Source organism: Ochotona princeps, chromosome 1 (genome assembly GCF_030435755.1).
Source record: "Ochotona princeps isolate mOchPri1 chromosome 1, mOchPri1.hap1, whole genome shotgun sequence".
In the NCBI taxonomy this organism is placed as follows: domain Eukaryota; kingdom Metazoa; phylum Chordata; class Mammalia; order Lagomorpha; family Ochotonidae; genus Ochotona; species Ochotona princeps.
Window position 1 is genome coordinate 46,735,500 of NC_080832.1, and position 13,270 is coordinate 46,748,769.

Genomic DNA, 13,270 nt, shown 5'->3' on the forward strand with positions numbered 1-13,270 from the left:
AGGGGTAGACTTTTTTTTAATATCAGTTGCCAAAATGCTTTCTTCATGTTCAATTTTAGTTGATAGATTTTAATTAAATGAGCTAACAAAATATTGAATGTTACAATCATATCTCATTAATGAAAGCAGCATGCATGTGCTTTAGATACTAGATATATAAATAACTCAGTTAACAGTCTGTCCAGAAAATGAAGAAGTGTCTCGAATGGAGGCTGATCTACCAATGTAAGGCTTCAAATTACAGGAATCTTCACAATGAGACCAACCTTTTTCTCAAAAAATGTCACAAACATTTTAGTAGGCATATGAATCTTGCTCATGATGTATATACCATATAATGTGGAAAAGTGAGTTAATTTTTGTTTGGAAAAATTACTGCTTATTCTGCCTCTGGTTATAAAATAACCTCAGGGGTGTTGATGTGTGATGCAGCAAGTTGGGCTACCACTTGAGACATTGCATCCCATATACATAGTCTGGTTCAAGTCTTAACTGCTGCACTTCTGATCAAGTTGTCTGCTAACATAGCTGGGAGTGCAGCAGGCAATTGTCCAAGCACTTGGTCCCTGAACCTATGTGGAAGACAGAATGGACTTTTGGGCTCTGATTTTGTCTTGAATGAGCTGTTTGGAAAGTGAAGCAGTGGAAGAAATCCTTCTGTTTCTTTGACCACTCTGTCCTTCACTCTGCCTGTCAAATAAATGCATAATTTTTTAAAGATTTATTTATTTATTTATTTATTCATTTATTTTAAAGATCTACTTATTTTTATTGGAAAGTCAGATATACAGAGAGGAGGAGAGACAGAGAAGCTACAGTGGCTGGAGCTGAGCCAATCTAAAGCCAGGAGCCTGGAACTTCTTCTGGGTCTCCCACGTGGGTCCTGGGTCCCAAGTGTTGGCCCATCCTCGACTGATTTCCCAGGTCACAAGCAGGGAGCTGGATGGGAAGTGAGGCTGGCGGGACACTGGTGCCCATATGGGATCTTGGTGCAGGCAAGATGAGGACTTCAGGTGCTAGGCTACCATGCATAAATCTTAATAATAAAATAAAGTAACCTCCACTAAGCTCCAAGAGCAGTGATAATCCTGAAATACTCCAGGACATGGAAATTATCAAATGTATCCTCAAATCGTTTTTTTCAGTAATTTTTAAAATTCAACTAATGGAGACATTTTCATAATGAATTTATGTGAAGTTATTACTGACCAATGTCAACCCTAAATATTCCTGACTGGGAGCCAGGTACTCTTTAGGGCCCATTCATTGAACTGTATATCAGTGGAGTGGATTCAGTTTGCTTTCCTCGATTGTAGTGGATTTTCTTTCCTTTGGAAAAGAGGACATCTCTTGCACTAGCTGCCACTTTAATATTTAAATATATATGGGTCTTTTCATCTCAAAACTGCTCTTTCATTGTAGAACAGAATGTAAAGTGAGTGTGTGACTTGAATTCTGTATTATAGGTGATACACCATGAAAATGTAATGTTATTTACTTATGGATGTAGAATCTTTTTCACATGATATTTGAGGCAATGGTATTGGGCGGTCAATGCTGTTGTCTTTGTCAATAGTTTAAAAAAGTTTAAACTTACCAAACAGAAATAAAAGTAGGCAAAAATTTACAAGTCAACCATTGTACTACGTAATCATCATTGTGAAGAGTGGAAAATGTTACTTTCCATTGCCTCTCTTTTATTGACAGCACTATTTGATAATACTGATATCATAATACAGTACCCACACATTGGGCCTTAAAAACATCTATCATCCTTTGTGAACAAAGACAAACTATCCTTCTGGGTGCATGGATATTAGATCATTATTCTCATTTTCTAGATAAGGATGCCGAAATGAAATTTCTTGACTCAGGTCAAAGAACAAGTCACTGGTAGAATAAGATGAGGGCAGTGAGTTCTTGATTTTCAATCTTTTGCTCAATCAAAGAAGTAGTATTGTTTTACTTACTATGAGGACAGATTATTCTCCGTCAGGAGGAATAAGGCTTGCCCAGATGATGTGAGAAGACCTGCTGAAAAATGAAAATCTGCTCAACCACTTGCTTATTGATAAAATGCCGAACTATTTATTATGCAGGTGTTTTTCACTGAGCTGATTGGGTGCCGTGCAGACACAGCTTTTATCCTATATTCATTCCAGTTTGTTTCTGAAGGCTCTTTTAAAAATATGATTTTGTGGTATCTTGAATTTCAGAACTATTTGATAATGGTTTAAAAAGTATGCTATCTGTTGTGCAAGTTGGGCCTGAATTCTTTGAAAGTGCTTTATATTATAAAATCTTCTTTTTAGATACAGTGACATGCAAACCCTGTTTTACTTTCTGAGATGATGTAAATTAAGGCTTCACCATTAGAAGAAAGTTGGGCTTCTGTATCCATCATTAACTACATGAAAGTGCTTTGGGGTCTAGAAAATAAGACTGAAATCGTTAGGTCTCTCTAGGTCACGTGGATGCCTCCAAGTCAGTTCTTCGGATATAAAAGTAACCATCAGGCAACTGTGCCATGATCCATTTGAAAGTTAATGTGCAGAAGCAGCTGCATTCCTTCAACATTCGATGAGTCTTTATTAGACCCACACACCTCTACTTACTTACATCTCTAGTATATATTAGTTCTTGGACATGTTCTGTTAGATTAATTGGTTCATTAGTGAAACATTACCCCCTTGGTCCAACAACAGTAAGATAGTAAATCTATAAATGTAGGATCTCTGGTCTTTCAGCTCAGTTCACTTATAATGTTACCAACCTTGGTGATTATCCTTATATTTTATACTTACCACTTCTTTTTTGCTTTACATGTTTAAACTCCTAGTCATTCACAGTAAGAATGACAACGGCATTACCATTCACTTGTAGTTTGTGCAACTGAAAATAATAAAGATCACAACAAACCAAATAAGAAATTGAAGATTTGTTTCTCAATAGTTCTCAGACCCCTGAACTCAATCTTCATCAGGAATAACAATTTGGAAGTGTGTGGTCCTTTAAAAACAGATATGTATTGTGGATTTGATTACTCATGCATAGATAGATAGATAGATACATAGATACTAAAAATGTGAACCTGACTGTAATGACTTGAATTCCCTAGATGTAGCTTCTGTGGCCTTTTAACTTAGTGTGTCTTCCAGTCTTGTTAATATTGAAAATTTGAATGAATCAATTATAAATGCCCATGGTACTAGTCATAGGTAGAATAATTATTTCTGCAGTATATTTAAAAATAGAGGTAAAATATTGACTTGGCCGACTATCCTTGAATAGTATTTATATCCTGAAAATATTTTCCTTTGAAAATAAAGTTCCAAGGACTTCCTGAAAGCATTTGTGTAACTATGTATTTGAAGTTGCATTTCAGGAGCTTGTATTCACTTCAAACCCCAAGAGTTAGTAACAGTGTTCATTTTTAAAGTAGATTGTTAAGTAGATGATATGTTATGTTAGTTTTTACTCTGTGCCAAGCTGTGGTAAGAGGTTGGATTATGACATCATAGCCCTTGCCTTCATGAAAATACTTCTGTGACAAATGTCATCTCAATTAAACAGGGTTGTGGAGTAGAAAGGAGGAGAGGGGTAGATAGGGCTGGCTGTGATGATCTAAAATGAAATCTGCAAGTAAGGGTTGGCTATTGGAAGGTTCATAGAGAAAGCAATCAAGTGAGGTTTAAAAATGAGAATTAAGTTTTGTGAAAGGAACACATAAAGAGACCAGCACAGGAAACAAGTATGTAGCAGACATCAGAAATGCTTGAACACGAAAGTGGAAACATGAGAGTTTCACGTTTGATTTAATTCAATTTAACTTGATTAGTTTAAGGCAGAAAAAAATATCTTGCATCCACCAATGCATTCTTCAAATGCCTGAAACAGCACAGGCTGGAGTAGGCAGAAGTTAGAACTCCATCTGTGTCTCATCTGGGTAGAGGGGAACAAAGTACTTGACCCATCCGTCACCTGCTTCCTAGGGTACAAAATATGTAATCAGAAGTAGAACAGGGATCCAAACCCACTGCTCACTATGGAATGTGGTGACTCAAATGGTCTGCTAAGCATGGCACTAAATGCCTAACCCTGGAAATTTTTATACCTCCCCTTTTTATTTTAGAGACAAACAAATCAAGCCCCAATTAGATTGACATTTGGTTTTACATGAGGAGTTGCCAAAAATTCGTGGAAAGTGCCTATTACAAGAAAAAAAGACTGCATGAAGTTCAAGAGTGTTTTTTTTTTTGTACCAAAATAAGCATAACTTTTTTTGATTGTATGTTTATTTGTTTTCTATCTATGTGAAGCACAGAGAGATAGTGATGATAGAGACAGGTCTTCCTGGTTCATTCACGAAATGCCATTGTCAGCCAAGGTGGAAGCCAGGAGCCCAGCTCCCTTGTGGGTAACAGGGCTCTAAATGCTTGAATCACCTCTGCTTGTTTCCAGGCACAGTGCCAGGGAGATGGATTGGAAATGGAGTAGCTAGAACTCAAACTGGGACTCTGATGTGGGATGTGGATGTCACAAGTCGTGGTTTTACCTGCTGTGTCTCAATGCTCACCCTTAGTTTTAAGTTCTATTTTCTGTAAGCTGTTTGAAGTGACTTATATTAGTAAAATTTTCTATTAAAATTATTCTTATTGGGCTTGGAAACTAGATATATTGCCAAATAGTGGGTTAAAGAGTTGAGAGTTTAAACATCTATCTACAAAAATATCTACCAACATTTATTTAGGCTTCATTTATAGTGAATAGCAATTGTGAAAGCCGTATCAGTCATGGTGCTTTTCATCCCTTATTAAGAAAATTACAAGGAATACTTTAACTCTGCAGTAATCCATTGACTATAATCTCCAACTTGGAAACCATTACATATTTTGTGGTTTATTAAAAAGGGATTCGTAACTCTGTTCTAAATTTTCACAAAGCTCACTTCTGCTTGGAGCCAGAAGATGCTCTGTTTTGTTTAAAAAAGCCAGGGCTGGGGGAGGGGGTGGTCTAGAGGATTTGTTTATTGCTTGTCATCATTTCTAGTTACAGACCTATTGGCTTCTTAGACATCTCAGATGTAGTTTATGTATTTTTTCTTTTTGATAAATGGCACAGCTTGAATTTTCAGGCCAATAATTTATGTAAGTTGCAGCTGTACTTACAATTGGTTACTCTTCTGATATTTTTCTAATACTTTGTATAGAAACGAATTAGGACTAACATTTTTGTTTACAGCTTCAATTTTTCGTTAGCCCTTTAATCAATATGCAGGAATCCATTATGAGCTAAACTCTATATCTTAATAAAAGCCTGCAATTTGTCGATGATTATATGTGGCAATTAATATTGCTCCAAGAACCATAGTCAGTGGAATGGCAATTTGACAGTTCCAAGTGCAAGAATATGTTCCAGATATTTAAACCGTAATTTGAGAAACTGATATTCTTTTTGGATGAGCTTAGATGAGCTAAATTTACTTTCATCATCTTTGTTTTCTTGTAGAGAACTGAAAAGAGAACTTTTTTCCCATATGTAAATGATGTAATGTTATTGTCTTGAGCTGGAGTCCTTATTAGACAACTGGATCACGATCGAAAATGCTAGTTTATATATTCTTAGTCACAAAGCCCTAACTAAGTTCGCATGCTGGCTGCTACATTAACTTGCTTTTCGAAGTGTTAAAGAGGGCCAGGTACAATGGCTTGGCTTGCTAATCCTCCTCTTGCTAGTGCCGGGATCCCATATGGATCCAGGTTTGTGTCCCAGATGCTCCACTTTCCATCCAACTCCCTGCTTGTGGCCTGGGAAAGTGGTAAATGATGGCTTAAGAGTCTATGGAATGATGCACCTGTGCAGGAGACCTGGAAGAGGCTCCTGGCTTCAGATAGCTCAGGTCTGGTCATTGTGGCCTCTTGGAGAATGAGCCAGTCTTTCTGTCTCTCCTCATTTTTAATAAAAATAGGCTTTTTCAATAAAAATAAATAAATCTTTAAAAAGAAGTAATAAAGATATGGCTGCATAGAGGATAAAATGAGATAATGTGAAATAATACAGAGTGCTTGAGTTACTGAACGTAGATATAGTGGAATGTTAGGATTTCTGACCGAGGCTATGAAGATACAATAGAAGTGACATTCCAAATCCAGAACCCCACACTCAGAGTTTACAGAGAAACTGGTCCCAGATAGGTATTACTGTCCTTGGATTTCCCAGCTTCTTAATGATAGTAAAAGAGTACAAGGACTTGAAAGGAGGAATGATTCTGTGAGGAAATGGTGCTTTCAGAAAAAAGGCACTGTGTGCCCTCTGTGGGATAGCGAGTGGGATCCCAAACTTTGTGAGAAGGAGCTTCATTCAGGAAAGTCACTCCAGGAGCTTGCTGTCTTCCCTTTGCAGTTGGGAGGACAGCACAGAGGTGCCCAAAGCAGGTGGGAAAGGTTACTGTAGCCTGTGGTGGCAATGATAGAGATGCTGAGTGCTCCTCCCAGGAACTGTCAGGGGAAGGGATGTGTGAATATTGTCTCGGGACTATGAATGGGCATGCTGTATGAGCTACTGTTCTGTAGATGAAGAGTCCAGAGAGTTTTAGGCTCTGCCCAGGGGGGTTCTGCCAGAGGATGGGGGGGAAACCTCTAGGAAAAAGGGTGCATGGTGAACTGCTGAAAAAATACATGCTAAGCGGCTGCTACTGGGTGCAGGCAGCTAAGGAAACACCTGTGTTTTAGAACTTCAGTGCGAGATTCTGCAGCAAGATGCTGCAAGGCATCTACGTGAGTGTCCAAGTGAGGAGTCACTTTGAATGTGTCCAGCTGCTGAGAACTCAAAACTGCCACCGAAGTATGACACTCCTTACTTCTCTCTCTGCTCCTATCTTGGATGCCCAGAATCCAGATAGCAAGGGGAGCGGGAAGGAGGAACTCTGGGTAGAGAAACAGAGGAAATCCGCATGCCACCTTTTCCACTGCTGCCTTTCACCTGGAATGAGGCCTGGACTGTAGAAGGGGAGATGATTTGACATTTAAATAAGTTGTAGAGCATTTTGGTTAATATGTTACTTCTAAGTTTGAAGCAAGACTGAGTCATTTTAAGTAAAGTGGGACTGACTTTCTGCTATCTAAAGGGGAGCAGAAAAGTTTTCATGAATCTCTCATCTAGAGGCAGGGGTGTATTATCTCCGCTGAATACACATTTAAAAGGACTGGGAGGAAAAGTATTGATTAAATTCATGGCTGTACCTGTCTGTTACACTGGTTGCATTATGGTTGCTGATGCTTCCACTTACAGGCTCTCTTCAAACTCAGCATTCTACATCTGAAGTCTTTATTTTGTTTGATGTTCTTCTGATGTTTCCTGGCTCAGGACAAATACTTCTGCAACACAAGTTAACTCGTGATTTAGAAGGAAATTTTGTAAGCAAGTTCCTCATAATGCACATCAGAATATTAAATTTTTTATGTTAGTGTTCCATGATTATTGATAACATTTATATCCAAGATGAAAACTAGGAGGAATTTATCTCAACAACTTCCTAGACAGAAATGATCCAACATTTACTGTGATGTAGCGGCTTGGGGTTATGGTCTTCATTTGTTTATGCATTAGAACAGATGGCTCTTTAGTATTTTAAATTCATGTGATACTTATAGTAAAAGTGTACAATTTGCAAGAGTCTAATTGACTAAATATACACAAAGTGACTACACTCAGAACCCCTTAAAGCAGAATATTGTAACACCCTGTTTACTGTCTAACTCCTATCAATCATTTTGTTTGATTTTTAAGCTTCTTTAGTAGTAGAATAGTTTGTGAGATTTACTCACATTATTTGTAGATTAAATTTGTAAATTTGTGTAGTGTGTGAGAGGTTACTTCCTTGTCAACACTTGTTATTGTCGGTCTATCAGCTGTTCTAGTGTGTGCTGATTACTTTGTAAAGAAAATCTCAGCAAACCTTGCTGCCGTGTAAGAGGTCTTCTACTCACTGTAGCTGAGCTGAGTATTGAAGCATCAGGCTTTACATTTAGAAGGAACTCAGGATGGTTATGTTTGTGGTGATTGCTGCTCAGTGCTTACCAATAACCTTGATAAATGTAAAAAATAGGTACGAATTGCAAGCATTAGTCAATGTTTTGAATACACGTGCAGGAAATTTGGTTCAGATTAGTTTAAGGGAAAAAAAAGGAAAGGAAATTAACTGGCTTTTAAAGCTAAATATACAGGCTTGGCTGGCTCCAGGGGTTTATCTTCACTTTGTACATCAAGATGTTTTCCACTGGGTTGCTCCCAGGCTGGGGCAAGGATTCTGCACATAAACTGCAAGCAGTTAAAAGAAAAAATAAAGGCACCACAACAAAACTCTTCCTGCCTTCCTCCTACAGGTCTTGGAATTCAGGCTCTTTGGCTTTGATTGCTCTGTCTTCTCTTCCTCAGCTCAGGTTGGGCACCAGTTCCCTACTTCAGAGGTACAGTGATTCTCTGAAGAGTGAAGCAGTTTTAACAGAAGAAACAGTGGGTGGTGGATGGCAGTAGTAACAAAATGTCCACGATAAGCCAGGCAACCTAAACTGATCATTGAGTAGGAGGTTTAGCCTTCGGCTGCAGTGCTGACATCCAATATTGATTTGTGTTCTGGCTGCTGCATTTCTACTCCAGGACCTTTCTTAAGGCTTGAGAAAGCAGTAGAGGATGACTCAAGTTTCTGGGCTCCTGCACCCAGGTGTGAGACCTGGAATAAACTCCTAGCTCCTGGATTTGTGTCAGCCCAGTTCTGGCTGTTGTGGCCATTTGGGAAATGAATCAACAGATGGAGAATTATTGTCTCTCTTTCTCTTGTTAACTCTGCCTTTCAAATTATATAAAAAAATGCAATTAAGTTATTCCAGTAGATTCTACAGGATTTATCCTTGAATTAAATAGTACCATTTTAGGCTCTGTGTAATTGCTTCTGGTAAGCTGTGCTAGGTCAGATATTCTGTTACAACCTACACTGAAGAATGGGATCCTGGCTTCCTTGTGGAATTCTTTGCATTGTTGTAAGAAGATATGGTTCTTTTTATTTCAGGTTTTTCATCATAGCATTCATGTTAGAAATATCTCCCTGTCTCTGTGATTTTATGGTGTGAACAACGTGATTGTAGAAACTGACCATTTCATGCTTTGCATTTCTAGACCTCGAAGCTTAGATTTTCTTTTTTCTGTATTGCTATCACTAAACCTGTGTGAGAATGAGATTGGTGCCTTTGTGTGTACTGCATATATTTTGTGAACTTCCTTAGGTCTTTTCTGACACAGAATTGAGCAATACACAGAATTTGTGAAGATCTCATTCCTTGTATTGAGAGTATCACCAAAGCACAAGTCAATTTGCTTAGCTTTCAGATGAAATTATCAACAGGATTGATTCTGTTTTCCAGTTTTATATGAAGGAGATGTGAAACACTACCGAATTAGAAGACTGGATGAAGGAGGTTTTTTCTTTACGAAGAGAGTGACCTTTTCCACACTGAATGAGCTTGTAAGCCACTATTCCAGGGCAAATGATGGCTTATGTGTCACACTGGGAAACCCGTGCTTAAAGGTGAGATGGCTTCAAGCTGTGTCCATTTATCTTTGAGGGTAACATTTTCTCTCCAGATGTTCAACTATTTTTCATGTGCAGTAAGTTCAGAAAAATAATGTCATTGGATTATCTAAGGCAGGGAAAGTCATGCTGTCAACCAGGAGTCAATACTGTTTGATGGTGGTTTTTATAAATAAGTTTTATCAGAACAGACTTATTCATATATTCACCATTTCTTGCTGCTTTGGTGTAATACTAGAGTTTTGTGATTTCTGCAGAAACAGTATTATTGTTCATTAAGTAGACTATAAACTCTGGGAAGGTAGAAATCTACCTGATTTGTTTGGAAAATAGCATTTATTTAACATTTAAAAATATATTTATTTACTAAATGAGTGAATAAAGAAATGAAAAAAATGAGGCTTGCTGAAGGCAACATAATTATACAAAGATGTGATATATAATAAAGAGTTGTGGAAGAGTTTGTGAGTGATGTGTGAATTTTCAACTGGCCTTTGAAATTAGGATAAATTAGTAAGACCAGAGCAGAGAGAAGTAATTTGAGACTCCTGTGTTGGTACCTAACGTAATATGGAGAAGATCAGCCAGCAGAAACCACAGTTTAGATTTTGCCATACCTGTTTTCCATTTTAAGGTAATTAGAATGCAATTCAGTATATTTTGCTTATTTATTTCCTTTAAAGAGTAACCAGGCTATTATTTTCGGCAAAGATAATGTTGATCTACCCATTTTTCTTAGAAGTGTTTTTGTTTTTCTGTAAAACAGGTACAGGTTCCAGCTCCTTTTGGTTTGTCCTATAAAACTGTGGACCAATGGGAAATAGATCGCAACTCAGTGCAGCTTCTGAAGCGATTGGGATCCGGTCAGTTTGGTGAAGTGTGGGAAGGCCTATGGAACAATACCACTCCAGTTGCAGTGAAAACTTTAAAACCAGGTGCGAAGTATGAAACATTAACATTTATGTGCTCAGTCTACCACTAGTAACGCCCGAGAAACCAGAGAATGGCCAGTGGTGGAAGTAAGCAGGTATTGTTCTCTATAAACAGGTGGCCATAATCTGTGAACCTGCTTTAAAATATAAAGAACATGCTCCCTGGATCAACTCTGTCCTAAAATGCCCATAACAGTTTCGGAAGTGAATTTCTTTTCTACGGTTAGAATTCAGTCTTCCAATGTCCTTCTCTCCTGCTGTGCATCATCGCAGTTTAAAAATGTTGACTTAATGGTTTTTGAAAAATTGGTTGGAACCTTGGAGCTATTCAATGAATAACGATTAAATATGACTGTATGGTTAAGAGGCAGAATGATAGTTGTGCTTAAGAAGAAAATAAATTATAATTTTTTTCAACTTACCTCTATTACTTTTTTTTATGGCTAGAAAGTTCTTAGATTAAATGCTTCTCAATTTGTTTGTACTTAACCAGATAATCAATAGCACTAGGTATTCATTCTGGCTCAGAGGTGTTATGAAATGAGTTAGCAAAACACTAATAATGTTGGGGTCATCAAGTATACTAGTTAAGGGCATTAACATTGGTGTAAGATAAACCTAAATAAAATTTTCACTGTGTCTTCTGTGACTTTGGAAAGTTTATTAGTCTTTTCATTTGGAAGTCAAAATTACAAGTTCCCGTTTTATAGAATTTTCGAACAAACTGGATCAATGCACATAAAGTAGATGTTAGCTTCCACGTGGCTGCTAACAGATGGCCCCAACGATGTGCAAATTTGCTAGCACAGAGTTCAGTCTCAACATTTACACCTGCCAGATGAAAACAACAGAGATACACTTCTAAGTGGCCAAGTGCCAAGTGAGTACTGCAGATGAGGACAGTCTGTTCCAGCACCTGAGGTTTTCCCAGTCGCTATGTATGTTTGTTTTTTAAATCTTAATATTATCAAAAATTGCAGGTAAAATAGTCTAATCTAATCATTCTTTTCAAAAGAAGAAACAGTCAACTATTTATCCTAGCATTGTATTCCAAGGAAGGCCTTCTGGAGGTCAAAACAAAACAAAACAAAAATCAGATTTCTTATATATAAAAAGCAATAGTAGTTTTCTCTCTTAGAGAAATAATTATTATTGATTTACAGTGTAATAGCAGCAAACTGCTTTAGTGATTGGCTAAATGTCTTCACTGAGGCCATTAATCAATCTTAGCAGCTATTTATTGCTGAGCAGACTACCACACAATAAAGATGAAGCTGAAATCAACTCCAGCAGTAGCTTTAACAGGCAAAAATTAATATTTAATATTGCATTACTAGTTGAGTTGGGATTAGGTTCCCTTTGCTCTGTGGCTAGTCAGCAGTAACTGTTAGCTATTTTCAGCACAAACTCAAGATTACAGGCATCACGAGTAAGCCACAGGAGAGGTCCTTTATTTTGGTGGGGATGGTAGCCACAGGGCAGGGAGAAAGTGGAAGCAGAGACAAACAGAGAGACAGAAAGAAAAGAGAAGGTCAGGGAGAGAGAGAGCGTGTGCGAGCGAGTGCAAAGAGCAAAGGCATCTGTATAGCCTTGAGGTGGAATGTGGGGAGTGCAGGTATGGGATTGGCAGATGTGGCTGTAGGTGGACATCAGGGATTAATGCCTCACAGGATTGGAGGAACAGGGCTGCAGGTATGGGAGCCATAAAGTATAGGGATTGGTGGAGAGCATGTTTAAACCTACAGGGTTTGAAGCTCACTTAGGCAAGTGGACCTTAAAGGGACAGAGACCTAGGGCATTAACGGTAGTGCTGGGGGAGGGGGCATGGAATTCAAGGTGGCACTGAGTCCAGAATGGTGGGGTCAGTCTTGGTGCTGCTGTTCCAGTCGCTCCTTACAGTAACCAGTGTAGCCATTAAAGAGTGCTCTGAGCAGCCTACATCTATAGAGGCTCCTGACATACCATAATTTTGGCTTTTGTGGATGGTCTGATCTGGAAATGATTTGAGTATCTTGCATCGTATTAAGTAGATGGCAACGCAAATCATTAACATATAGGTAAATGGTATACATGAATTGTCTGGATGATTATCATAATCAATACTGAATCATATTCCTTATGGTGGATGTGTATGGGGTGGAGTGGAAATCATGTTACATCTACATCTGACCCCTTGCCAAACTTATACTCATCAAAAACAAAACCATTATCATGTTGAGGTACATCTTAGCTCTGGTTTGCCACTATGATTCCAAATTTTAGTCATTTTTGATTATGTAGAGTAAATAAATGGAAAATATGGAGTTGAGGTAGCTCAGGAAAATGATATGGAAGCAAGAATGGGATATTTTCCTTCTCTACATGCTTCCCCCTTCTCTTCCTCGGCCTCTGGAAAGAATACATGTAGCTGGTCAATTTGTTTTTATAGACTATTCATATTAATAATAATAACACTAATAATTTATAAACACTGAATAAACATGTTTTGATGTTAGTACGGTCGTTAGTCACATTTTACATATGAAGAAACTAAAGTTCAGAGAGATCTGGTAATTCACTCATGATCACACAGGGAGCTGGTGGCAGAGCTGATTTGTCTATAATCCAGAGTTTGGTTAGACCTGGATAGACTGCCTAAATGTTTCATGCACAAAGATATGCAGGTCACATGTAGCTCTTTTTAACTCCACATTGATAAGCAAGTCACACCAGCTTTAGAATGTCAAGGTTTGTCCATGACAGGTTCAAATAT

General features: G+C 38.0%; 1 protein-coding gene across 2 annotated transcripts in view; it reads left to right on the top strand.

Annotated features, from left to right (window-relative positions):
• The window catches only part of FRK (fyn related Src family tyrosine kinase), a 101,670-nt gene that overhangs the window by 71,991 nt on the left and 16,409 nt on the right, over window positions 1–13,270 (top strand). For both annotated transcript variants that reach the window (XM_058671315.1, XM_004580308.2), the window contains exons 3-4: window positions 9,420–9,583; window positions 10,353–10,521. In XM_058671315.1, coding sequence (XP_058527298.1) covers window positions 9,420–9,583; window positions 10,353–10,521 — 333 coding nt within the window. The remainder of the gene's footprint in view (window positions 1–9,419; window positions 9,584–10,352; window positions 10,522–13,270) is intronic.